This window comes from Nomascus leucogenys, chromosome 22a (genome assembly GCF_006542625.1).
Source record: "Nomascus leucogenys isolate Asia chromosome 22a, Asia_NLE_v1, whole genome shotgun sequence".
NCBI classification, from domain to species: Eukaryota; Metazoa; Chordata; class Mammalia; order Primates; family Hylobatidae; genus Nomascus; species Nomascus leucogenys.
The window spans coordinates 56,354,968-56,382,086 of NC_044402.1; the positions used below are offsets into that span (position 1 = coordinate 56,354,968).

The window sequence follows — 27,119 nt, forward strand, 5'->3', positions numbered from 1 at the left end:
CGGCCAGAGAAGGCAACAAGGAATAAAGGGGAATTGGATGAGGATCTTGAAGAGAAGGGCATCTGACTCAAAAAGAGCCCATTTCAGAGGACAGATCCCTTTCCTCCTGCATCCATGCATCTGTCTCAGGCTCGCTCTTGGCTGAGACAGAATGTTGAAGCCTCTTCTGGCCTTCAGGATAACTCCGATGGCAGTCCACCTGTGGTCCAAGCCCTTCATCTCTTTGTGTCTCTGTTTCTTCATCTGGAAATTAAGGAGGCTGAAGTAGATGATCACCACGGTTCTCTTCAGCCAGTCCTTCTGTGAGCAAGCTGGTCTCTCTGACCCTGGCTATTCCAGGGCCCCCTGGCCATGCCTAGCCTAGTAGGACTCTTCATCCGTGAACTTCATGTTTATTGGAGCCCTACTAAGTGTTCAGCGTGTGGCACTGGGTAGATGGGGGAGAGTAAAAAAAAAAAAGTAGGCTACATATTACTAACACTGGAATCTAGCAGGGAGGGTCTCACTCTCTCCTTCCTTCTGCACCCCCTTCCCCACAGCTGGAGGAACAGCAGACCTTAGAGGAGGCCATCAGTGTGGCCACTGCGGCCATGCAGCAAGGGGCCGTGACCCTGGAGACAACAGTGTCGGAGAGTGGCTGCTGAGTCCAAGAGGGCTGGATCCCACACCATGCTGGAGGAAGTGCCATGCTGCATGGCCATTCTTGCCCCCAAGGGCCCAGGCTGTGGCTGACACATGGAAGGTGGCCACATAGGTCTCTGGGTTGAGAAGACAGCAAGAAAACTGCCCACCTGAAGGGAATGGGGGCCCTGCCCAAGAGGGGGGCCAGGCAGCTGGAATCAGGGGAGTGCATCATCCTCGGGAGCTGACGACAAGCCAGGCTACACCAGGGCACCCTCCTCTCAAAATCAGCTGGGTGCCCGCTGTCCTCCTAAAGAACACCCTTCTGGCCCTCAGTCTGCTGCCCTTCTCAGGTGGAGATTGGGGCTGCTATGGGGACTGGTCCTCTAGGGGAGAGCCACAGATAGCTCTTCAGCCCAGTAGCAGCGGAGCAGGCCCTGTCCTGCCCTCCCAGCAATAACCACCACCCTGGAGGCCAGCTGAGATGCCTGGCTACTTGGCACCAGGGACTTCCTGACACCACAGTCAATTAATTCCTCAGGGGCCTGTGGCTGGAGAAAAGGTGCCCAGCCCCCGCCACTCCTCAGCTGCCCCCCAACCTCTCTATGGCAGAGAGGCAGGGAGTGGCCCTGTACATAGACTGCTGGGGATTGGGTTTGATTTGTTTTGTTTTTTTTTAATTCCATTTTGATAATTTTTTTCGTGCTCTGGGTGGTGGTGGCACATGGATGAATGAGTATTTAATAAAAGTTCCAAATTTCCACCTGGGTCCCTTCATCCTTTCAGCTGTAGGCCCGGGTGGCAGGGTTGGTCAAGTCAGGCTCTCAGCCCTGTCTCCCTGGCACAAACTCCACTCAGCCTTGGTGCCAGAGTGGTGGGGCTGGCCTGCCAGGGACACAGGTGGGAAGGAAGCCCAGTATAAGATAAAGCCTTGAGGAGCTGCTGGTGGCTTCTTGCCCACAGCAGAGCAGGTGGGCTCCAGGGTAGCCAAACAGGACAAGGGTGACCGCTGCTTCCAGGCTCTGGCTGAATCTCGGGCCTCAGGTGATTGAGCTGGGGGAACTCTTTTCCTGCCTTTTCTTGTAGAACGTAGTCAGAGCCCCTCCAACCCAGCCACCCCCAAATCACACAGTCAGCTTCTCCAAGAGGGCAAAGCCCCAGGTTAGAGTGAGGCTGGGGGGCACCTTTGCCAAGGTTACTGAGATTCAAGGAGCAGAGTCTGATGCCTCTGGAGCTGAAGTCTTGGCTCTATTACCCAGCTCTGGGGGTGCCCACCTAGGTATCTAGGACTGTGCTGTGGGATTTCAAAGCCACAATCAGACCCCACTGAAAAGTGAGTTGGTGAGATCAGATCAGCTGTGGCGGGAGGAAGGGATACAAGGGAAGGCACTTGATGGGAAGAAGCTCTGGGTTTAACTCTGCCTAGACAGGAACATTGCAGGGATTGGAGGTGCCTCTTTTCCTCTCTCTGCTGTGATGGATATGCCCCAACCCCTTCCTGCCTCCTAGGATTGGAATCCCCTCCTCTGATCCAGGCATCCTCTCCTAGGATGCCTAGGAAGCTCCCATTTACTCTTGCCACCAGCTCCTTGGGAAGAGAGGGGCAGGGGCATGCTTCCAGGCAGGAGGTATTCCCAACACCTTACTTGGAGGGATTTTTATTTGGATTGGGGGGTAGGGGGAGGTGTCTCAGAATTGGCCTGAGCAGATGTCTTCAACATCTGTGACCACCATTCCTGGTGTGGGTGTGTCCCAGTCCTTTTGGACACTGGATCTGAAGAAATGGAAGCACTAATGTGGAGGGCCCTGAATCCCAAGCCTGCTGCTGCTGGGACCCTTAAGGTTGAGGTGCATCACAAGGCTCACCCGCATGTATTTCAGAAAGTTTCCAGTGTCTTCAGGGCCACTGGGGCTAGCGTAGGCAGTGCTCTGAGTGCCGTTTAGAGCCAATGATGAGGGGATAGGGAGCCAGCAAGTCAGATGCCACATCCTGACCTGGAGAGGTGCCCTGGCCCATTTCCCTCTCCAGCTTTGTGATGTTGTCTTTGTTTCCCTCCACTTGGATGGAGTCCCACCACCATGGTAATGTTAAGTAGCACCAAAAGCTCTACCTAGAGCCTGCTATATGCTTTACGTCCATTCTCAGACATTCTTACAACACGGAGGCATTTTTCCTGCTTTACCAACAAGGAAACTGCTCAAGGAGGTTAAGTAACTTACCCAAGGCCTCCTATGTGGAACTAGGACTGGACCTTTAATCTGTTTGACTCCAACATCAGGATGAGCTTGCTTTTTCCCTCAGCAAGCTGCCTCTGGGAGCCCCGGAAGGCTCCAGAAGGCTCCAGGGCTGAGGAGGCTTCTAAAAGGGCCTCACATGCCCCGGGAGCCACGTGGATACAGAACGAGGGTTCCCACTCTCAGAGAGTTGGTCCTCAGTTCCCATGCAGGGAGTGGAGCCTCTGAGCACTGCCAGAGCAACAGGCAGGGTTCTCGCCAGCACGGAGCCTCACAGAGTGCGCAGGCAGGTGGAGCTCTCGCTCCACCATGGCACCTCTGCGGTCTCTGCAGCCGTTTGCATTTCCTGAAACCGGATCTTGGTGTCAGAGCCGCCCCCAGCCGGGCGGGCGCCTCAGCCATGGCCCTGCGCAAGGAACTGCTCAAGTCCATCTGGTACGCCTTTACCGCACTGGACGTGGAGAAGAGCGGCAAAGTCTCCAAGTCCCAGCTCAAGGTGAGGGGCACCTGGGGCCCAGGGGAGGACGGCAGATGCACCACATCAGCCCCTGCCGCTTGGGAGCCAGGTGTGGACACTGCCACTCCAGGGGCACCCAGCGATCCAGCGTCCTGGGCCTGGGGTCGGGGGGCTGGTCCTGAGTAACTGGGCCAACATAGCCTGGTAGATGCCGCTGCCCACCCTCCAGAGACCTAGTGAAGTGTGTGCAAAAACCTTGCGCAGAACTGGGCCCCACAACTGGAGGCCAGGAGGTTCTGAGGGCCATTATGGGGTTCTGAGGGCCAGGAGCCAGGCCACATCCCAGACTCCATGTGATGAGCACACACATCTCCACAGAGTCATGCTTGGGCATGCAGTCTGCTCTTTCTTGCTGCTTCCTCCTGACTTTCAAGAGAAACAGTTAGCCAGTACTTGGCAGTCATTTCCTCTGGAGCTGAGAGAGGCATAAAGGGGCCGCCCCCAGTCCCAAACCAGTCTGGCCTGCCTAACCCTGCCCCCCAGGTGGGACAGAGCTGTAGAGTGGGTGAGGACTGAGGACCCTATTATACTGCTATGCAGCTCACCCCACTATCCACCACACATATCAGGTTGGGAAACTTACCTTAGGCCTTGAGACCTCAGGTAGGGAAGGGGTGGAATCTAAGCCCAGGAAAATCCCAGTCAATGATTGTGCTGAAGTCAGTCATCTGGCCTAGACAATTTCTGGGAGGCCAAGAAGTTTTTCTCTCTCTTCCTCTAGTCCTCCATTAGTGCTGCCTTCCCTACTCTAGTTAGTGGGGAGGAAGCAAGGCCCTCAGCCACTAGAATCAGCCAATGCTGGGGGAAAGGAGCAAGGTAGGCCTCAGCTCTCTAGGACCTGCCATAGGGGTGCGTTCATTCACTCTGCAAGTACTTGAGTGCCCCTCGTGAGGCTCTGTGCCTGGCATGTGGCTAGGCACTGAACTCCTGGTGTCTCCCTGCCCCATCCTCCAAAGGAGACAGTGGTCTCAAGGAAACCTCCATTCTTAATGACTGAGGTAGAGGGTGCCTGGATACCTGAGAGATGAATGGGACAGAATAGTTACTGTGCCCCACGACCGTTCCAACCCCCCACTTTACTGAACTTGGACGCAAGGAACTTGAATATCCCAAACTGGTGCTATGTTACAACTCCTTACCTGGATTTGTGAGCATCTAATAGATGATTTCACTCCCCCAGGAAGGAGAGCCCACTACCATCTTTTGTCACCTGGGGAGAACCTCCTAACAGGCAGATTCTTCCTTACATCCTATTTAAATCTCTTGTATTTCAGATCATGTCATTTGGTTGGGTCCTCAGCATAAATGGAAAAAAGTCGAACATCCAAAATCCATTTCTACAAACTCTGTGTCCCACCCCTACCTCCCACCCTGTCCCTTTAATATCTTGCCAGACAACACCAGCCCCCGTGGCTTTTTGCTTCCAGGGTAACATTTTCCACCTCTGTATTACCTGTGGCTCCTGCGACCTCTCCAGGCTCTCTCTGCCCTTCACATGGAAGGTACGCCTTTAAGTGGCTCCTCTTTTCCTGGTGCCATCAGCCAGTAAAGCCTCCTAGCTTGAGCCTCTGTCTTGCCCTCTAAAAGGGCCAATACCCACACCCTCACCCCCACAGGTTGCATGTTTTTAGAGAAATACTCCATGGACAGCTTGCATGCTTGAACTGTCCACTGTCTGTACCTCATCACAGCTCGTATTGAACCTACTGCCAGCAACATCTCTGGTCACACAGGATCAGTGATAGAGTTCACTCCTACTTGACAGAAAACTTGTCCACTCTGGAAACCTGGGCTAACAGTGGGAGTCTCAGGGGCCAAGTGGGGGTGGGGCAGAAATGGCAGGGCTCCTTTCAAGCCCATAATAGTGAATATTGGAAGGGGAGGAAGTAGTGATAGTGTCGGGGGGCGGGGATTCCAGCAAAGCAAAGGAGTAATAGAGAAGTGGTCAAAAGGCAAAGGAGGAAGCAGAGAAGAGAGTTATACAAGTAGGGCCCACCTCTCCCCTGAAAAGACTTGGGGATGAGGGAAAAGACCATGGAGTCAATCTGGTTTTTTGTTGTTGTTTTAGAGATGAGATCTTGCTCTGTTACTCATGCTGGAGTGCAGTGGTGCAATCATAGCTCACTACAGCCTCAAACTCCTGGGTTCAAGCGATATTCCTACTTCAGCCTCTTGAGTAGCTGGGACTACAGGCACGTGCCACCACGCCTGGCTAATTTTTTTATTTTGTATTTCTTACAGCCTGAGTCTCATTATGTTGCCCCGGCTGGTTTCAGACCTCTGGCCTCAAGTGATCCTCTGGCTTCTGCCTCCTGAGTAGCTGAAATTATAGTCTTGAGCCATCTCACTGGGCTGGTTACTAAAACCATCCCTAGCCTTAGGGTCCTGGGTTGGGACCTGGCAGGAGACCTGCACCAGCCCAGGGCAAGATGTGTCGGTGCATGACATTTGCCACTTCTCCCCTAATATGTTGGTAGAGGGGCTCCCAGTGGCTGTCCTGGGCAAACCCATGATGAGGCCAGAGGATAGGAGGAAGAACAGCACGTCCTCTGAGAAAAGCCCAAGGAGTAGGGTTGTTTCTCCTGGAGAAGTGAAGGCTTGAGGGAAAAACCAGATATTTCTTCCTGTCTTTGAATTCTTGTAGAAAGTACAATAGCTTCGTCCAGTTGGGTTGAGAACAGAGAAAGTAAACCAATAGGAATGGCACTCCTGCCCAGGATGGATTTAGGTTGAACACAAAACTTCCCAGGAGTTGAGGGCTGTGAGTTTTTGCAAGGTTCCCAGAACCACCTCTAAAAACCTTTAGAAGGTAGCCATCCTGACAGAGGGCTGTAGAGAGGGGAGCCACTGGGAATGATGTGTGTCCTACTGACCACACCCTCTTCCCCAGGGGAGCAGTTTTGATTTTAGGACTAGTGGAGGATCAGCTGATAATTTGGCCTCCTTCCCCCCTGACTATCAGGCAGTGGGGTGAAGGGGTATATAGATGGAGCAGTGTGTCTCTGGTTTGATGAGGATCTTTAGGAGGCACCAGGCCTACCACTTCCTCCTTGACTGGCAGGAGCTGGGGGAAGGGAGGGAGGGTAAATGGGGGCCTTCCAGTTTCCTGCACCTCCAGCTGACATTCAGGGCAGTCCTGGAGCCCAGAGTGAGATTCTTGCCCACTGATAATCAATGAGCTTCAGGTTTTGCCTCCTCTGGAGAGGGACAACCACCTTCTCCTTAGTGGAGGAAAAGTTAAGAACAGCTCCAGTCCAAAAACCTGCTGGCTAGGATCATCAGCTTTGTCCTGACTCCTATGTGCTACTGGTCTCCCCAGGCTAGGATTTGTGGGTAGGGAGGTGAGGATGATTTAATGATGTGCAGAGCACTTGACTCAGAACCACACAGGCTTGGATCCGTACTGCTCCCCATCTTGATGACTTTAAGCAAGTCACTGTCCATCTTCATTTTCTCATCTGTAAACCAGGGGGTTGATCACCAAGCCATCCAGCCAGCCTACAAAACTAAAGAATAAATTCTGTACCTCAAGTAGGTAAAATTGGTCTGTGATGCAGCCTCTCCTTTCCCTTAACTAGGCCTCTGTCTCCTTTGATGTCAACACCCAACCCCTACACCTGCTCTCAGCAGGTGACACAGTGAATCCAAATATTCCCACCTTTTAAAATTTCCAGTGTTCCTCCATGATAATAGTTATGCTTTTCTAGTAACCCACTAGAATACAACCTCCACCTCCCAGGTTCAATGATTCTCCTGCCTCAGCCTCCCAAGTAGCTGGAATCACAGGTGCCCACCACCACCTAAACATTAGCCCAGCTAATGTTTGTATTTTTAGTAGAGCCAGGGTTTCTCCATGTTGGCCAGACTGGTCTTGAACTCCTGGCCTCAGGTGATCCGCCTGCCTTAGCCTCCCAAAGTGCTGGGATTACAGGTGTGAGTTACCGCACCTGGCTGGATCTGTGTCTTTTAAAAGGATCACTTGGAACCTAGATTCATTTAAAGACCTTGCTGGGCAAGGTTGGCTCACACCTGTAATCTCAGCACTTTGGGAGGCCATGGCAAAAGAATCAGTTGAGTCCAGGAGTTTGAGACCAGCCCTGGCAACATAGCAAGACCGCAACTCTACAAAAAATGAAAAAATTAGGCATGATGGTGCATGCCTATAGTCCCTGCTACTCTGGAGGCTGAGGTGGAAGGATCACTTGAGCCCCAGAGGTCAAGCTGCAGTGAGCCATGGTTATACCACCGCATTCCAGCCTGGGCAATAGAGTGAGATTCTTTCTTAAAAAAAAAAAAATCAATTTAGGAGAGAATTATTTCTGAAATCATTGCTGGGTGCTTTTATGGATTCCCAAACCCTGGGGATCCTGAAGGCTGGAAACTACAGAATCAGTTCTTGCTGACTGTTGCCAACATGGACCTGACACCCACACTTGAGTTTTTAGGATCCCCAATCCCCACACTTGAGTTTTAGAGGATCCCCCAAGTCCTGAGAGGAGAACTACTCCCCTACATGCCTCCAGAGGAAAGAGTGAATAGATGAAGCATCTCAAAGGTCAGTGACTGCCAACTCAGAGGCCAGGGGCTCCCTGGGTTTGTGGAGACTGTGGGAGTCCTCTCTGAGGAAACCAAATGGCAGCTTGTGAAAAATACACCTGGACCCCACCCCTGGAAACTCTGAGTCAATAGGTCTGGGCTGGGCGGGCATGTTTCAGTTTCACCAGCTCCCTGGGTGATTGTGGTGCTTAGCCAGGGCCAGTGTACTGTAGAGATCAAGAGCAGGGCTTTGGAGTCAGACCTTGGGCAAGACGCTTCCTCTCTCTGAGCCTTGATTTCCTCATCTGTCAAATGAGGATAATGAGAGTGCCCTGATCCAGGGCTGAGGATTGATGGAGATCTGCAAGTGAGCTCCTGCTTACAACTCCTCCGTCACTGCCATTTCCTTCCCAGCATGACCCCTCCCCTAGTCACACCCTCTCTCCACCCCCAACCCCTACCGCACCCAGGAGCAGGAAGCTGACAGTCTGAGGTCGGCCCAGCTCTCTGGAGAGAGGCCCTGAGTGTCTAGGCATTTAATTCTTCCTTGTCCTAATATCTGACAGCTCGTGGGGGTCAGAGTCTCTGCCCTGGGTTCTTCAGAATCCAATGGCAAAAGTGCAGGTGAGGTGCAGGTCTTAGGGACAGTACAGGGTGACAGAACTAAGCTCAAATAACTGTGCTGTTATGTGGCAGGTTCTGTCCTGGGAGGGGGAGGGCATTCGTAGGTCTCTCCTAGGACTCTCTTTTCAGAGAGATGAAAACTGAAGCCCAGTAAGGTTAATACGCTCAGTGGGATTTAGTCAATCTCTGTCTGGCTTTTGTATTTTGTCTGCTTCTTCCCATGAAGTGTTTAAGTTCATTCAAGAGATACTTATTGAGCATCCATTAGGTGCCAGGCCCCGTGATACCACAGTGAAAAAAACGCAAACGTTTCTACCCTCGTGGTGCTGACATTCTAGTCAGAGGAGGCAGATAATAAACTAAATGAAATGTACAGTATGATGAAAGATGATACATGACATGAAAGAAAATAAAGCAGAAACGGGTAGGGATCATGGAGGTCAGGCAGGATTGGGTTACAGGTTTAAATAAGGTGATGATCAGGCCGGGCAGGATATCTCACACCTGTAATCTCAGCACTTTGGGAGGCTGAGGCGGGTGGATTGCTTCGGCCCAGGAATTCAAGACCAACCTGGGCAACATGGTGAAAGCCTGTCCCTACAAAAGATACAAAAATTAGGCCCAGCACGGTGGCTCTTGCCTGTAATCCCAGTACTTTGGGAGGCCGAGGCGAGTGGATCACCTGAGTCAGGAGTTTGAGACCAGCCTGGCCAACATGTTGAAACTCTGTCTCTACTAAAAATAAAAAAATTAGCTGGACGTTGGTGGCGGGCACCTGTAATCCCAGCTACTCAGGAGGCTGAGGCAGGAGAATCGCTTGAACCCGGGAGGCAGAGGTTGCAGTGAACTGAGATCACACCATTGCACTCCAGCCTGGGCACAAGAGCAAAACTCCATCGCAAAAAAAAGAAAACACACACACATACATACACACAAAAATCAGCTGGGTGTGATGGCGCACGCCTACAGTTCCAGCTACTCAGGAGGCTGAGGTGGGAAGATCACCTGAGCCCAGGGCAGTTGAGGCTGCAGTGAGCTGTGATTGTGCCACTACACTCCAGCCTGGGCAACACAGCAAGACCCAGTCTCAAAAACTAAGGTGATCAGAGGATATTCCACCTGGTCAGGGAATATATATTCCCTAAGAAGGTGACATCTAAGTAAAAACAGGGAGGAGGAAAGGATTTGAGCCATGCAGTGACCTGGAGAGAAATATTCCAGGCTGCAGGAACAGTAAGTGCAAAGGCCCTTGGGCAAGAATATGCCTGACCTGCTGGAGGAACATTAAGGAGGCAGAGTGGCTGGAGGCAAGTAAACAAGAGGGATGAGGTCAGAGAAGGTGCAGCAGGCCAGGTCACATGGGGCCTGGAGGCCTGTGGAAGGACTCGAACTTTTACTCTGAAAATTATGGGAAACCATTGGAGCATTTCAGTTAGACTTTAGGAGTCAGTCAGAAACATTCAGTGAATGGGGGACATTATACTATCTTTGGAGTCAAGGTGAGATTAGAGTCATTGCTGCCCTCAAGGAATGTAGAATACCCAGAAACGCTCACACAAACAGTGAACGGCAAAAGAATATTATTATAGAGCAACTTAATAGGGCAAATTAATAACTGTGGTTAATGGCACCCTTTTTCATCCCTATTGTTTTAAATTTTATCCTAAAGACAATATATGCTCCTGGTTTAAAAAAAGAACACACACAGAAGAATATAATGTTAAAGAAGAAATTCAGGGCTGGGCTGTGGTAGCTCATACCTGTAATCCCAACACTTTAGGAGGCCGAGGCAGGAGGATCGCTTGAGGATCCTGCCTCGGCCTCCTAAAGGAGGGCTTCTCCTGCCTCGGCCTCCTAAAGCATTGGGATTACAGGTATGAGCCACCATGGCCTGGGCAATATAATGGGAACTCATCTCTACGAAAAAAAAGGTTTTGTTTTTTTTTTCAGACAGGGTCTGGATCTGTCACTCAGGCTGGAGTGCAGTGGCACGATCTCAACTCACTGCAGCCTTGACTTCCTGGGCTCAAGCAATCCTCCCACCTCAACCTCCTGAGTAGCTGGGACTACAGGAGTGTGCCACCACACCCGGTTAATTTTGGTATTACAAAAAAATTTTTTTAACTTAGTTGAGCATGGTGATGCACGCCTGTAGTCCCAGTTAATCAGGAGGTTGAAGTGGGAGGATGGCTTGAGCCTGGGAGGCGGAAGCTGCAGTGAGCAGAAATCGTGACACTGCACCCCAGCTTAGGCAACAGAGCAAGACCCCGTCTCTAAATAAATAAACAAAAATAAAAATAAATTTATTGTAAAATTAAAACACGTTAGTGGTAATTTTTTTTTGTGAGGGTGTGTGTGTGTATGTGTGTGTGTGACAGAGTCTCACTCTGCCACCCAGGCTGGAGTGCAGTGGCACTATCCTTCCTGGCTCACTGCAACCTCCACCTCCCAGGTTCAAGCAATTATTCTGCCTCAGCCTCCCTATAACTGGGATTACAGCCGCCTGCCATCACACCCGGCTAATTTTTGTATTTTTAGTAGAGATGAGGTTTCGCCTTGCTGGCCAGGCTGGTCTCGAACTCCTGACCTCAAGTGATCCCCCCCGTCTGGGCCTCCCAAAGTGCTGGGATTACAGGTGTGAGCCACCACTCCTGGCCAAATTCTTTTTTTTTTTTTTTTTTTTTTTTGAGACGGAGTCTTGCTCTGTGGCCCAGGCTGGAGTGCAGTGGCGCAATCTCGGCTCACTGCAAGCTCCGCCTCCCGGGTTCACGCCATTCTCCTGCCTCAGCCTCTCCGAGTAGCTGGGACTACAGGCGCCCGCCACCACGCCCGGCTAATTTTTTGTATTTTTAGTAGAGACGGGGTTTCACCGTGGTCTCGATCTCCTGACCTCGTGATCCGCCCGCCTCGGCCTCCCAAAGTGCTGGGATTACAAGCATGAGCCACCGCGCCTGGCCAATTTTTTGTATTTTTAGTAGAGATGGGGTTTCAACATGTTGCCCAGATGGGTCTGGAACTCCTGACCTCAGGTGATCCAACTGCCTTGGCCTCCCAAAGTGCTGGGATTACAGGCATGAGCCACCGCACCCGGCCCAAAAAATTTTTGAAGTAAAGAAGAATATGTTGGCCAGGCACGGTGGCTCATGCCTGTAACCCCAGCACTTTGGGAGGCCGAGGCGGGCAGAACACCTGAGGTCAGGAGTTTGAGACCAGCCTGGTCAACATGGCAAAACCCCATCTCTACTAAAAGTACAAAAATTAGCCAGGCATGGTGGTGGGCGCCTGTAATCTCAGCTCCTCGGGAGGCTGAGGCTGGAGAATCGCCTGAACCCGAGAGGCGGAGGTTGCGGTGAGCTGAGATCGTGCCATTGCACTCCAGCCTGGGCAACAAGAGCGAAATTCCGTCTTAAAAAAAAAAAAGATGAAAGTTCACTCTGGAGGGGTAATCACTGTTAACAGCTTGCGAGTCTTCTAGATTCTTTCTGTATACAAATAAACAGGTTGAACTGTATGAAATTTCTGACACTTGATTGTTTTGACCTACTAAAATACTAGTTTCATATAATTCGACCTAATCTTTGCACGTGTATTTGACAAACATTTCATTCTGTAGCTTGCTTTTTTTACATGCCAGTGTAGTATGCGTATCTTTCGATGTCTGTTCATACAAACATAATAAAGATCACCCACAACTTTTATTAAGCAGTGCACTATGCACCAGGTAGTCTTCACTCAAAACAGCCTTTGGAGCAGACCCTATCATTATCCTCACAGAGGAGGAGACTAAGGTGTTGGAGAGTTAAACATTTGCCCACCAGCACACAAGTGGGAAAAGTGAAATCTTTTCAACTACATACAGTGGTTCCTGACGTGGTATACTTGTTTCCTACTGGAGGAGCCTCAGTTTGTCTCCAGTTTTTCATGTTATAAACAATGCTTAATGAGCATTCTTGTAATGTGTCTCTCCCATGAGTGTCTGTAGGTTGGATGATTAGAAATGCTGGGGTGGCCGAGTGCAGTGACTCACGCCTTGTAATCCCAGCACTTTGGGAGGCCGAGGCGGGCAGATCTCCTGAGGTCAGGAGTTTGAGACCAGCCTGGCCAACATAGTGAAATTCCGTCTCTACTAAAAATACAAAAATTAGCCGAGCATGGTGGCACACGTCCGTAATCCCAGCTACTCAGGAGGCTGAGGCAGGAGAATCACGTGAACCTGGGAGGCGGAGGTTGCAGTGAGCCAAGACTGTGCCACTGCACTCTAGCCTGGGCGGCAGATTGAGACTGTGTCTCAAAAAAAAAAAAAAAAAAAGATAAGGACATGGGTAGTTTCAAAAGAGGCCAAGAGACAGCAGATGAGAATATATAAAACTTGAACACTTGTCACTTCAGAAGTGGTCAGTGGATGTTGGCATTATTCTCTTGAGGTGGTCACCCTGGGTTTTAAGTGCTAGGCATTGAGCCAGTGGCACCCCTTAGAGTGGAGATTGGTATCCTGTGACCACAGATGTGTTAGGCAAGACTTTCCTGGAATTAGTGATAAAACCAAACTCAAATGGCTTAAGGGAGAGGGGATTGATTGGCTCACATAACCAAAAACTCCAGGGATAGCTGCCCAGAGAGAAATGAGGGAAAAAAAGGAAATACTCCCTTCCTGGGATCTCCCACTTCCCAGTTTGCCAAGGAAAATGGAGCCCCAGGAGAACACTGAGGCAAAGTCTCAATACTTTCTCCCCCTCCTCTCTGAAAAGAGAATAAAATGAAGGCTTGGCACACACACCATCTCCGAGACAGTGCCTGCTCCTGCCTCCGAGGAACTGATTCCAAGGTGAACTGCTAGTGGTGGAAGAAGCCCTTCAATATAGCATGTATTGATTGCACTTGATGTACAGAAGAGGACATAGATGCTGAGGGACATAAAGATGAACAGAGACCTTGTCTCCAGAGTTCACAATCCAACGGAGGAGGGAGGCTTGACATCAATATTCTAGTAGGAGGGCAACCTGTGAACCAGGCACATTTCGTTTCAAACTCAGCTCTGCCATTTACTCTTAAAATTTCCAAACCTCTGTGTCTTCACCTGAAAAACAGGCTTAATAATATTTGTGTATATAGGTGATTGTGAAGACTAGAAATGGGGTATAAAAAGCGCTTTGACTGGGTGTAGTGGCTCATGCCTGAAATCCCAGCACTTTGGAAGGTCCAGGTGTGAGGATCACTTGAGGCCAGCAGTTCAAGGCCAGCCTGGGCAACATATCCAGACCTCTGTCTCTACCAAAAAAAAAAAAGTTTGGGCTGGGCATGGTGCCTCAGACCTGTAATCCCAGCACTTTGGGAGGCTGAGGTGGGCGGATCGCCTGAGGTCAGGACTTCGAGGCCAGCCTGGCCAACATGGTGAAACCCTGTCTCTACTAAAAATACAAAAATTAGCTGAATGTGATGGTGGGTGCCTGTAATCCCAGCTACTTAGGATGCTGAGGCAGGGGAATCGCTTGAACCCAGGAGGTGGAGGTTGTAGTGAGTCGAGATCATGCCACTGTACTCCAGCCTGGGTGACAGAGTGAGACTCCCTCTCAAAAAATAATAATAATAAAATAAAAGTTTTAATTAACCACCTCCTACAGTGACCGGCATATGGTAAGTGTGCAATAGTAACTAGTGACTTTTTAATCATTCACACTGCTTGTGACAAATGCTATAATAGAATTACCCCAAGGCGATTTTATTTTCACCAGATTTCAGATTTCAACCCCTTTATTCTAATATCATGGATTTGTTCAACAAACCCACATTTCCCCTGCAACCATTATGACCACTATCCCTTCTAAGCCTTGCTCTCTCCATGTCACGGACCATTTTTCATGGCCCTGCTTTGAGCCCTCTCCTCTCCCAGAGCAGACACGCTTAGGTGATAGGCACACTGCAGCCAGGACACTGAGTCTTTGATGGAAACCATGATAAATTGGCAGCTTCTGCCCTGGAGTGGCAGACTAAGTCCCTGCAAACCCTGCAAACTGTCCAGCATTGTGGGAAGCACTTGGGCTTTGGAATCTGATGGAGATGGATTCGAACTCCAAGCTCTTGTTCAGTGTGGGTCTTTTGGCAAGTTACTGAATCCCTTGAGCCTCAGTCTCCCTGTCTGTAGAAAGAGGACACCAATACCTAATGAAGTGGCTAAGAGTATAACTGCATGGGTTTGAATTCCAGTTCTGCCAGCTGTGACCTTGGGTGAGAAATATCTCAGGACTGCAGGAGTTTTCATCTGTAAAATGGGGATATGAGTAGTTGTTATGGTGGTTAAGCAAATGATATGTAAAGTACTTTAGCTCAGTGCTTGGCACATAGTATATAAGTTTTAGTTATTACTGAACTGAACAGTGTGTGTAAACTCAGCCAGGATGGGGTGAGGACCAGCAGAGAGGTTGGGAGCAGCCCTCTGGCCCAGTTTTGGTTGGGGTGCAGAAAGACACACTGCCACTCTACTCTATCCCAGGTGCTGTCCCACAACCTGTACACGGTCCTGCACATCCCCCATGACCCCGTGGCCCTGGAGGAACACTTCCGAGATGATGATGACGGCCCTGTGTCCAGCCAGGGATACATGCCCTACCTCAACAAGTACATCCTGGACAAGGTGGGGCCCAGCTTGTAGGGAGCATCTGTAACCTCTCCCCACTTCTCCAGCCTGGCCAGCAGCCTAATACTTTGCCACTCCAACTCTTCGTGCCTGCCATAAACTCCTACTTCTGCCTGCTCTGTCCGCGCCTGCTGTCCCATCACATCCCTCACATCCCAGCCACCTGTCCCCCTCAATTCACCTTCGATGTCCCTCATCTCTAATGAGATGGGCCCCACCCTACCCATAACCTTCCACCGAATCCCTGCCCGGCCCTCCTCCAGCTTCCAGGGAACCACCCTTCCCAGACTGTCCCCCTGAACCCCCCCCCACTCCTCCAATCTGTCACTGTCTTTCCAGGTTCTTGGCTGTTAGCTTCCTGCTGGGTTTCTCCTCCTTTCTCCTCTGGGCTGAAAGACTAGAGTTACTCTATTGTCAGGGGGCCTGGGTGGGTGTGGGTATGTTGTCGGGGGTGGAGTGGTTGGAACCAGCTAGTTACCTGGTAATCAGCTCAGGGATCCCTTGAGTTACGGCCCTGGACTTGGCCAGGTGGGGAGCAGGGGCATAGATGAACCCAAGAAACCCAGCTGGAGCCTAGTGTTGTGGTAGAGCTGGGATATGCAGCCAGCTGATTTGCAGCCCTGGTGGCAGGTGGAGGAGGGGGCTTTTGTTAAAGAGCACTTTGATGAGCTGTGCTGGACCCTGACGGCCAAGAAGAACTATCGGGCAGATAGCAACGGGAACAGTATGCTCTCCAATCAGGATGCCTTCCGCCTCTGGTGCCTCTTCAACTTCCTGTCTGAGGACAAGTACCCTCTGATCATGGTTCCTGATGAGGTGAGGGTGATGGCAGCCCCAGGGACTGAATCACTTGGGACCAGACCTAAGCAAAGCCATGAATGAGACCAAACCACCTTTGGTACCTTCCCATATCCCCTTTCTTTCTTCACTGTCTTCCCATGCTGGTATCTGTCCTCACCCAGCTGTCTCCAGATGCCTAGAACTGCCTGTGTCCAAGTAATTGTGCCTTCTTCCAGGAAAACTGAAATTACACTTTCATGAGGGTTCTGCTGGTCCTCACTGTAGGAAAATGATCTGCAAATTCTGTTTACACAGAGGTCTAAATGCCAGATACATTACTGAGCATTACTGGCAATCTAGGAAGGGTGCTTTTTTTTTCCTTTACCTTTTGCCACTTCTTCCAGGACAGGAAGGATGCTTTATAAGGCAAAGGGAGACCTTTCTGAGACAGGAGGTTAATCTGGTTCCAGATTTTCCCTTTCTGCCTTTCTTCTGGAAAGCCAGGACAGACTCAGCTAAGCCCAGGGATAGGGCATCCTGGGAGAAAAGGCCAGGAATCTGGTCCCTACCTCCTCACTCCTGGGTGAAGCCAGGGAAGGCATTTTCCCATCCACCTGTACCCTCCCTCTTATCCTCACTTCCCTCCCCTGCCCATTTGGCCTTGTGACCCTTTAGTCCTCTTGGTGGCTGTGGAGATGCCTGGGTGACTTTAGGTCTTTAGAGTGGGGTTTACAGGAGAGGGGGCCTCTGTACTTACAAGAAGCCCTAGCATGTCAAGCTCCACTCACATTTGTCCTGGCTTCTGTTTGTGGGAAGGGTGATGAAGGGAACCACCCGAGCCCTGAACCAGTGCCCTCTACTAAACGCCCAAACAAGACCCAGGAGCACCCAGAAAGTCCTAAACAGAGTGTCCCAAAAAGCTGCTGGGGCAGGTGAGGGACATGTGTCCATCTGCACGTACACTTGGCTGGCTGCCCTTGTTAGACCCCTGCCAGTCAGGGCAAGGTGGCCTCTTGGAGGCCAGGAGGTTGCTTGCTTCTGTGACCAACATACAGAGTTAACAACTGCAGCAGGATGTACCCCAGCCACCACTTCCGGTTCCTCTGTAACAGGTTTCCTGTCCCTGCCCAGCTTACCTCTACTCCCCACTCCCCAACGCCTACCCCTACCCCAGATCCCCTTCCCCTCCCATAAGGGAAGGATTCCCAGGTTTGGGGGTTGGGGCTTGGAATAAGGACCTGAATGGGATTCAGGGGATCAGAATCAGGTTCTGGCTGCCCCCAGTTTGCTGTGTGACTTAGAGCCAGTCACTTCCCCCTTTGGGCTTTTTTTTGGTCATCTGCAAAATGAGTGAGTGGATGAGAGGGCCTTTGCACTCCCTTGACACTTTCTGTGATTTATTGCCTCTTCCTGGACCCCGGATCTCAGGTCCCCTTCACCTTGCCCTTAAGACAGGAAGGAGTGGGACTGGAGGTTGTGGAGGGGGAGAGAAAACCTGAGTTGGGGTTGGGGCTCCAGAATCCTCTCCCAGGTCTTTTCCCTGGTCTCCATAGCATTCGGTCCTCTGGCCCCCTCAACGCTCTGTCCCCTGTTTCCCTCTGCCCAGGCTCTGGGAGCCAGATAGAGCACTCCCTGGTGTTGGTGCTGGCAACACCGCCTGCTGCAGCTACCAGGCCTTCCTTCTCCTGCTCCAGGTGGAATACCTGCTGAAAAAGGTACTCAGCAGCATGAGCTTGGAGGTGAGCTTGGGTGAGCTGGAGGAGCTTCTGGCCCAGGAGGCCCAGGTGGCCCAGACCACCGGGGGGCTCAGCGTCTGGCAGTTCCTGGAGCTCTTCAATTCGGGCCGCTGCCTGCGGGGCGTGGGCCGGGACACCCTCAGCATGGCCATCCATGAGGTCTACCAGGAGCTCATCCAAGATGTCCTGAAGCAGGTCAGCCAAGCTGGGAACTAGGGGAAGTGCACAAGGTGCAGGGCGAAGGGGGGCCTGGGAAGCCTCTGACATAACTCTGGCTGGCAGGGCTACCTGTGGAAGCGAGGGCACCTGAGAAGGAACTGGGCCGAACGCTGGTTCCAGCTGCAGCCCAGCTGCCTCTGCTACTTTGGGAGTGAAGAGTGCAAAGAGAAAAGGGGCATTATCCCGCTGGATGCACACTGCTGCGTGGAGGTGAGGGGCAGGATGAGGGTGGAAGACACCTCAGGGCCCAGAGTGTCCTCAGGGCATGAGAAGACAAGGGGGTCAGGAGAGGGGCAAATGGAGAAAAGCCACAGTGACACAAATTTCTGCTTAGATTAGTGTGACCCAAATATATCTGGATGCCTCAAGGCCATTCTCATCCATGTCAGCACTTAAAACTAAAACTGCAACTCAAACACCAAAGTAATTGGTGAATAACATGGAATTTGCTCAAGATTTCAGAGGAAGTGGCTTAATATCTATACTACACAGCAAATCTTTCTAAAAATCCCTTTTAAAGGTTTTTCTTCTTCACCCATATTCCATTCCCTTTAGCAACTCTATACTTCCCTATTCTCCCTCCACACCCCTCTCCTCTGTCTTCCCCTTCTGTTTCCTCCCCTGTGTTCATTACTATTTTAGAGGCTTAAAACACAAGCGTCTTTACTATTTTAAATAATATGTATATATGTGTGTGTGACATGAAACTTGCCATTTTAACTATTTTAAGTGTACAGTTCAGTGGCATTAAATACATTCATGAAATTAAAAAATTCTTTTGATATATAACAGATGTACATATTTTCAGGGTACATGTGATAATTTAATACATTCATATATTTTATAAAAATCAAATCATGTCATTGGGTATCCTTTACCTTAAATATTTCTTTGTGCTAGAAACATTCAAATTATTCTCTTCTATTTTGAAATATACAATAGATTATTGTAAACTGTAGCCGCCCTACTGATCTATTGAATCCTAGGTCTTATTTTCCCTATCAAACTGTGTGTTTATATCCATTCATCAACCTCTCTTTATCCTCCCCCCACACTTCCTGGCCTCTGGTAACCACTAATATACTCTCTATCTCCATGTGATCCACTTTTTTAGCTCCCACATATATGTGAGAACATGCGATAGTTGTTTTTCTGTGCTTGGCTTATTCGCTTAACAAAATGACATATGGTGCCATCTATGTTGCTGCAAATGACAAGATTTCATTCTTTTTATGGCTGAATAATATTCCATTATATATGTCACATTTTCTTAATCTATTTATCCACTTCTGGGCACTTAGGTTGATTTCATATTTTGGCCATTATGAATAGCTCTGCAGTAAACATGGGAAGGCAGATATCTCTTCAATATATTGATTTACTTTCTTTTAGATATATACCCAGCAGTGGAACTTCTAGATCATATGCTAGTTCTATTTTTAGTTTTTGAGGAACCTTCATACAGTTTTCCATAGTGGCTGTACTAATTTACATTCCCACTAACAGTTTATCAGGGTTCCCCTTTCTCCACATCTTCTCCAGCATCTTTTTACAGAAAAGATATTCTTGGCCAGGCGCAGTGGCTCATGCCTATAATCCCAACACTTTGGGAGGCCGAGGCAGGTGGATTACCTGAGGTTGGGAGTTTGGGACCAGCCTGGCCAACATGGTGAAACCTCATCTCTACTAAAAATATAAAAATCAGCCGGGCGTGGTGGTGGGCGCCTGTAATCCAGCTACTCGGGAGGCTGAGGCCGAAGAATCGCTTGAACCTGGAGATGGAGGTTGCAGTGAGTCAAGATTGCACCACTGCACTTCAGCCTGGGCGACAGGAGTGAAACTCTATCTCAAAAAAAAAAAAAAAAAAAAAAAAGATGTTCTCTATTTTTTTTTTGTAAAAAGCCATTTTAACTGGGGTGAAATGATATCTCATTTAATTTTGATTTGCTTTTCTGTGATGATTAGTGACATTGAGCATTTTCTCATATCTCTGTTGGCCATTTGTATGTCTTCTTTTGAGAAATATCTATTGAGATCTTTTGTCCATTTTTAAACTGGGTTATTTGGTTTTTTGTTATAGAGTTGTTTGAGCTCCTTATATATTCTGGTTATTAATCCCTTGTCAGATTGATAGTTTGCAAATATTTTCTTCTATTCTGTGGGTTGTCTCTTCACTTTGTTGATTGTTTCCATGGCTGTCCTGGAGATTTTTAGCTTGACATAATCCCATTTTTCTATTTTTGGTTTGGTTGCCTGTGCTTTTGAGATCTTCCACAAAAAATCTCTTTGCCCAGACCAATGTCCTGGAATATTTCTCCAATGTTTTCTTCTAGTAGTTTCATAGTTTCAGGTCTTACGTTTAAATATTTAATCCATCTTTGTTTGATTTTTTTATATGGTGAGAGATAGGGGTCTAGTTTCATTCATCTGCATATAGTTATTTAGTTTTCCCAGAACCATTTATTGAAAGTACTGTTCTTTCCCCATTGTGTGTTCTTGGCGCCTTTGTCAAAAATGAGTTCTCTGTAAATGCATGGATTTATATCTAGGTTATCTATTCTGTTCCATTGGTCTTTGTGTCTCTTTTTATGCCAGTACTATGCTGATTTGGTTACTATAGCTTTGTACTACATTTTTTTGTTTTGTTTTATTTTAGAGACAGGGTCTTTCTCTGGTGTCCAGGCTGGAGTGCAGTGGTATGATCATAGGTCACTGCAGCCTCAATCTCCTTGGGCTCATGGGATCCTCCTGCTTCAGCCTCCTGAATAGCTGGGGCTATAGGTGTGTACCACTGTGGCCAGTTTGTAGTGTATTTTGAAGTCAGGAAATGTGATGCCTCCAGCTTTGTTCTTTTTACTCAGGCTTACTTTGGCTATTTGAGGTCTTTTGTAGTTCCATATAAATTTTAGGATTTTTTTTCTATATCTATGAAGAATACCTTTGCTATTTTGATAGAGATTGCACCAAATCTATAAAATGCCTTGGGTAATATTGTTATTTTAACAATATTAATTCTTCCAATACATGAGCATGGGATATCTTTCCATTTTTTTGCATCCTCTTCAATTTATTTCATTAATTTTATAGTTTTTCTTGTATAGATCTTTCACTTTGGTTACATTGATTCTTAGGTATTTTACATTCTTTGTAGCTATTGGAAATGGGATTGCGCTTGACTTCTTTTTCAGATTGTTTGCTGTTAGCGTATACAAATGCTATTGGGTTTTGTATGTTGAATTATCCTGCAACTTTACTGAATTCATTCATCAACTCTAACGGTTTTTTGTTGGAGTCCCTTTTTTTTTTTTTTTTTTTTAGGAGGAGGAGTCTTGCTTTTATTACCCAGGCTGGAGTGCAATGGCACGATCTCAGCTCACTGCAACCTCCGCCTCCCGGGTTCAAGTGATTCTCCTGCCTCAGCCTCCCGAGTTAGCTGGGATTACAGGCACCCGCCACCACACCCGGCTAATTTTTTTTTTTTTTTTTTTTTTTGTATTTTTAGTAGAGACAGTGTTTCACCATGTTGGCCAGGCTGGTCTCAAACTCCTGACCTCAGATGATCCACCCACCTCGGCCTCCCAAAGTGCTGGGATTACAGGTATAAGCCACTGCGCCCGGCCTTTTTTTTTTTTTTTTTTTTTTTAAGAGAGAGACAGGATCTCACTGTATTGCCCAGGCTGGTGTCAAACTCCTGGCCTCAAGTAATCCAACCACCTCAGCTTCCCAAAGTGTTAGGATTACAAGTGTAAGCCACCACGCCCCATGGAGTCTTTAGATTTTTCTAAGTATAAGACCATGCCATCTGCAAACAAGGCTAATTTGACTTCTTCATTTCCAGTTTGGATGCCCTTCATTTCCTTCTCTTGCCTAATTGCTCTGGCCAGAACTCCCAATATTACATTGAATAAAAGTGGTAAAAGTGGGCATCCTTGTCTTGTTCCAGATCTTAGAGGAAAGGCTTTCAATTTTTCTCCATTTATTACAATGTTAGCTGTGAGTTTGTCATAGATAGCTTTTATTATTTTAAGGTATGTTCCTTCTATACCCAATTTTTTTAGGGCTTTTATCATAACTCGATGTTGAATTTTTTTAGAAAGCTTTTTCAGGGTCTGTTGCAATGATCATATGGTTTTTGCTCTTGGTTCTGTTACTATGATGTGTCATGCATATTGATTTGTGCATGTTAAACCATCCTTACATCCCTGGGATGAATCCCATCTGATCATGGTGAAGGATCTATACTCACAATATTGTACAACCACCACCACTATCTATTTCCAACACTTTTTCATCACACCAAACAGAAACTTTGTACCCACCAAGAAATAACTCCTCATACTCCCTGACCCCAGCTCCTAGTATCCTCTATTCTGCTTTCTGTCTCCATGAATTTGCCTTTTCTAGGTATCTTACATAAATAGAATCATACAATATTTGTCCCTTTGTGTCTGGTTTCTTTCACTTAGAAATGTTTTCAGGCTTCATCTATGTTGTCAAATATATCAGATTTTCATTCCTTTTTAAGGCTGGATAATATCCCTAACAGTGTGTGAGGATCCCAATTTCTCCATTTCCTTACCAACAGTTGTTGTTTTCCCTTTTAAAAAATTATCATAGCCATCCTAGGATCTGTCTAATTTTGTCACATAAAGTGTTACTGTGGAAAGGAGCACGGATCTACGCAGAAGTCCAAGCCTCATCACTAACAGACTAACAGTGTGAGGTGAACAATCCTGGAGCTCTTAGTGCCTCAGTTTCTTTCTCTGTAAAGTGGAGCTAATAATGCCTGCCTGGCCAAGCTGTATAGGTGGAGTGAAGATCATGATGCATATAAAACACTAGTACAGACTCTAGAATGTGGTAGCTATTATTTTCCACAGAATGTAAACTTAATGGAGGCAGAGATTTGGTCTGTTAGGCACACCTTAGTATCCCAACCCCTGGAGCAGTGAGTGGTGCTCAGTAGGCACTCCAAAAATATCTGCGGAACGAATGAATGAACTCTTAACAAGCAGGGCTATGTGGAAGTGAGTTGTCATGGATAGTGAGGACCCTGTTACTGGCGGTCTTCAAGCATGATCTGCATAAACACTGAGTGGCGATTATGTACTGGACCCCGTGGAATAATAAGATGGAAACACACCCACCTAGCCTTCAAAGAGCAAAGGCTACAGAGTTGTGGGGACATAAGTCCCCCATAACTTATGATACAAACCATGCAGGCTCCTGGCAGAGTGGGGTCCCCAGGGAAGATAGCCAGGAGGGCTAGGGGCTTGAGCTGGAGCACCCTTGGGGCAGGTGTGGCCCTGACCCAGTGAGGCCAGCCTGGCTGCGGCCACCTACCCTGTCCCAGGTGCTGCCAGATCGCGACGGAAAGCGCTGCATGTTCTGTGTGAAGACAGCCACCCGCACGTATGAGATGAGCGCCTCAGACACGCGCCAGCGCCAGGAGTGGACAGCTGGTGAGTGCTCGCTAGGTGGCTTGGGTCTGGCTGGTCCTTAGGCGCCTCACCTGTGAAAAGGGGGTGATAATACTTTGTCCAGCGGGAGGTTGGAGAGTGGACTCGGGAAACTCCTAAGGCCCCTTTCGGGCTGTGTGCGAGGATCCGACCGACCCGCTCCCGCTCTTCGGCAGCCATCCAGATGGCGATCCGGCTGCAGGCCGAGGGGAAGACGTCCCTGCACAAGGACCTGAAGCAGAAACGGCGGGAGCAGCGGGAGCAGCGGGAGCGGCGCCGGGCGGCCAAGGAGGAGGAGCTGCTGCGGCTGCAGCAGCTGCAGGAGGAGAAGGAGCGGAAGCTGCAGGAGCTGGAGCTGCTGCAGGAGGCGCAGCGGCAGGCTGAGCGGCTGCTGCAGGAGGAGGAGGAACGGCGCCGCAGCCAGCACCGGGAGCTGCAGCAGGCGCTCGAGGGCCAACTGCGCGAGGCGGAGCAGGTGGGGTTAGCTCCTGGCGCCGGGGACGGGACCGGTGGGGTGGGAGGCTGGCCAGGGGCGGAGCGCCGGGGGCGGGGCCTGGGCAGAGGGCGGAGCTCCTGGGTTGAGGGGCGCGCACTAAGGTGGAGCTTGGAATGAAGGATTGTTGGGACAGAGTCCGCGGGTTTGAAAGAGAGATTTGGGATGGGGCTTCCGCCAGGGGCAGAACCTGGGGCTAAGAAAGCGGTGTGGGGCGAGATCCGAGCCCGTGGATGGATGGGGCCTGGTTCGGAGACCTTGGCTGTGGGTTGAGGCTTGGGCAGAAGGAGCCGTTGAAGACCGTGTGATTGGGGATTAGATTGGACCAAGTTTGGACTAGACTTGAACTGAGTTTACAGTGAAACCAGTTTGAGAGGCAAGCGGGACGCGTATGGAGGCGGACTAGGCGTGCAGAGGCAATTAGATTTAGGATTTAAGAAACCTGGATCTGGAGTCAGAAACACGTAGATTCAATCCCAGCTCTGCTTCTTACGAGCCCGGTGATCCCAGGCAAGCTCATTTTACTGAGCCTTATCAGTAAAATACTAATACTAATAGAACTTTGCTCACAGAGGTACGGTGAGGGTTAAATGAGGAAACACTTGTAGTGTCCAGTAACTTTTTGTTGTAATAATTGTAGTTATCGTCACCTCCTTCCTAGCATCAGCCATGATTATAACATATTATATAATAATTATTAAGTTAGTGCTAGGAAGGAGATGACCATATTTTTATATCTTATTTAATTATATAATGTTGTTTAATTACATGTTATATAATTATGATTAAGGTTGGTACTAGGAAGGGAATAACTTGAGCCCGTTTCCCCCACGTGGCATCTGTTCACCGACCATTATCTGTTCCAGTCAGGCTCTCAGGGGTCAGATCAGGAAACCCCAACATGAAGGAGTTCCCCAGACCCTCACCCCTAGGGAGCTTAGCAACATGCCCACCCCCTCCTCCTCCGCCCCCACGTGCCCCTTTTGACCTGGCTCTTGGTCCACCACCTCCCCCCTCCACAGGCCCGGGCCTCCATGCAGGCTGAGATGGAGCTGAAGGAGGAGGAGGCTGCCCGGCAGCGGCAGCGCATCAAGGAGCTGGAGGAGATGCAGCAGCGGTTGCAGGAGGCCCTGCAACTAGAGGTGAAAGCTCGGCGAGATGAGGAATCTGTGCGACTCGCTCAGACCAGGTAGGCCTGAGGAACCTCTTCTGGTTCTCTCACCACCCCTCCTGGAACCCACCCCAGTTTTCCTGCTTGCTGCACACCTGCAAGGTGCCTTGGCACTAGAGACTACACAGTACACACTCACCCGGCAGACTGCTGGAAGAGGAGGAAGAGAAGCTGAAGCAGTTGATGCAGCTGAAGGAGGAGCAGGAGCGCTACATCGAACGGGCGCAGCAGGAGAAGGAAGAGCTGCAGCAGGAGATGGCACAGCAGAGCCGCTCCCTGCAGCAGGCCCAGCAGCAGCTGGAGGAGGTGCGGCAGAACAGGCAGAGGGCTGACGAGGATGTGGAGGTGAGGCCTGGGGTGGGATGGGGTGGAGGCTGGCAGGGTAAGCTCATTAGGACACAGGCTCTGGAGCCAGGCTGCCTTCCCTCAAACCCTGGCCCTAGCAGCTGCTGGCTGTGTGACTTTGGACAAATTCCCAAACTTCTTGGAGTTAGTCTCTCACCTGGGAAAGGAAACTGGTAATATCATTGTTATGAAGATTAAATGAGATGATACATGATATTTAGTACATAGTAAGTGCTGAAGAAATATTTGCTGCTATCTTTGTTCACATTATCATTAACCTGGGCAAAAATTTTTCCTTCTACCCTTCCAAGCCCCTGTCTTGCTATCCTTGTACTTTGGCTCTACTCCTTGGAGCCTGAATCTCCATAAATTCAAACACAGAAATATGTAACATAGAAAGGGAAAGTTCCTCCATGATCCCCCCCACCTCACAACCACTGCTAATGGCTCTGTGAAATGTTGAACAGAGGTTCTTGGATTAGGTCCTGGAAAGGTGGTGTAGTGCAGTGGCTTAGAGCTCAAGTGTATCCCTGGGAAGTCACTTAAGCTCTTTTGAACTTTTTTGTTGTTAACTTCTGCTCTGGAAGTTAAATAAGATAATAAATATGCTTAGCACATCTTAGCTGCTCAATAAACGGAAACTATTATTATGGTTACATTTTACCTTTTGGAAGTCCATGAGTCCCATGAAATTGGAGGCAAACTCTATTCATGTATATATTAATAACCCTATGAGCATACATGGTTTTTCTCTGGGGAGATGATCAGTAGTCTTGGTCAGATTTTAAGCAGGCTGCAAACCTGAAAAGATCAAGACTCCATGCCATGGATGATGGTTCTGATCACTCCCCACTGGCCCTGCCCCCACAGGCTGCCCAGAGAAAACTGCGCCAGGCCAGCACCAACGTGAAACACTGGAATGTCCAGATGAACCGGCTCATGCATCCAATTGAGCCTGGAGGTGAGAAGGAATAGACTCTGGAGCTTTCCCTGGAGCTGGGAGGGAGAAAGGAGGGAGAAAGGGATACCTCCAGATCCCCCAGGGCCAGCAAAGGCAGGACTGGCAGTCAGGAGGCTCCCCTCTCCTCTGAGGGCTGAGGCAAGGCCCCTCGCCGCTCACCTTTGCATGCCTTTCTCCTTACTTGCCTGCCTTCTCTCTGCCAGATAAGCGTCCGGTCACCAGCAGCTCCTTCACAGGCTTCCAGCCCCCTCTGCTTGCCCGCCGTGACTCCTCCCTAAAGCGCCTGACCCGCTGGGGATCCCAGGGCAACAGGACCCCCTCGCCCAACAGCAATGAGCAGCAGAAGTCCCTCAATGGTGGGGATGAGGCTTCTGCCCCGGCTTCCACCCCTCAGGAAGATAAACTGGATCCAGCACCAGAAAATTAGCCTCTCCTAGCCACTTGTTCTTCCCAATGTCATATCCACCAGGACCTGGCCACAGCTGGCCTGTGGGTGATCCCAGCTCTTACTAGGAGAGGGAGCTGAGGTCCTGGTGCCAGGGGCCCAGGCCCTCCAACCATAAACAGTCCAGTATGGAAACTGGTTCACCCTTCATACCAGCTCCAAGCCCCAGACCATGGGGGCTGTCTGGGATGTTGATCCTTGAGAACTTGGCCCTGTGCTTTAGACCCAAGGACCCAATCCCTGGGCTGGGAAAGAGTGAACAAGCAAGCCGGGGCTACCTGCCCCCAGGTGGCCACCAAGTTGTGGAAGTACATTTCTAAATAAAAACTGCTCTTAGAATGAA

General features: G+C 49.4%; 2 protein-coding genes across 8 annotated transcripts in view; both read left to right on the forward strand.

Moving 5' to 3' along the window:
- The window catches only part of ZNF76 (zinc finger protein 76), a 31,178-nt gene extending 29,794 nt beyond the window's left edge, over positions 1-1,384 (forward strand). For all 7 annotated transcript variants that reach the window (XM_030802570.1, XM_030802574.1, XM_030802573.1 and 4 more), the window contains one exon: positions 540-1,384. In XM_030802570.1, the coding sequence (XP_030658430.1) occupies positions 540-644 (105 nt within the window). In that variant the 3' untranslated portion in view covers positions 645-1,384. The remainder of the gene's footprint in view (positions 1-539) is intronic.
- Positions 1,385-3,224: 1,840 nt separating this feature from the next.
- DEF6 (DEF6 guanine nucleotide exchange factor) lies at positions 3,225-27,119 on the forward strand. Its single transcript, XM_030803625.1, has 11 exons — positions 3,225-3,352; positions 15,024-15,164; positions 15,798-15,983; positions 17,642-17,878; positions 17,966-18,112; positions 23,256-23,364; positions 23,538-23,836; positions 24,877-25,043; positions 25,172-25,370; positions 26,241-26,331; positions 26,535-27,119. The coding sequence occupies exons 1-11, from the start codon at positions 3,257-3,259 to the stop codon at positions 26,756-26,758; spliced, it is 1,896 nt and encodes a 631-aa protein (XP_030659485.1). The 5' UTR covers positions 3,225-3,256; the 3' UTR covers positions 26,759-27,119.

Coding starts and splice junctions, on each gene's coding strand:
- DEF6 (XM_030803625.1), top strand. CDS start 3,257: ATGGCCCTGCGCAAGGAACTGCTCAAGTCCATCTGGTACGCCTTTACC. Junction 15,984..17,641: donor TGATCATGGTTCCTGATGAG/GTGAGGGTGATG, acceptor CTCCTGCTCCAG/GTGGAATACCTGCTGAAAAA. Junction 23,837..24,876: donor AACTGCGCGAGGCGGAGCAG/GTGGGGTTAGCT, acceptor CCCCCTCCACAG/GCCCGGGCCTCCATGCAGGC.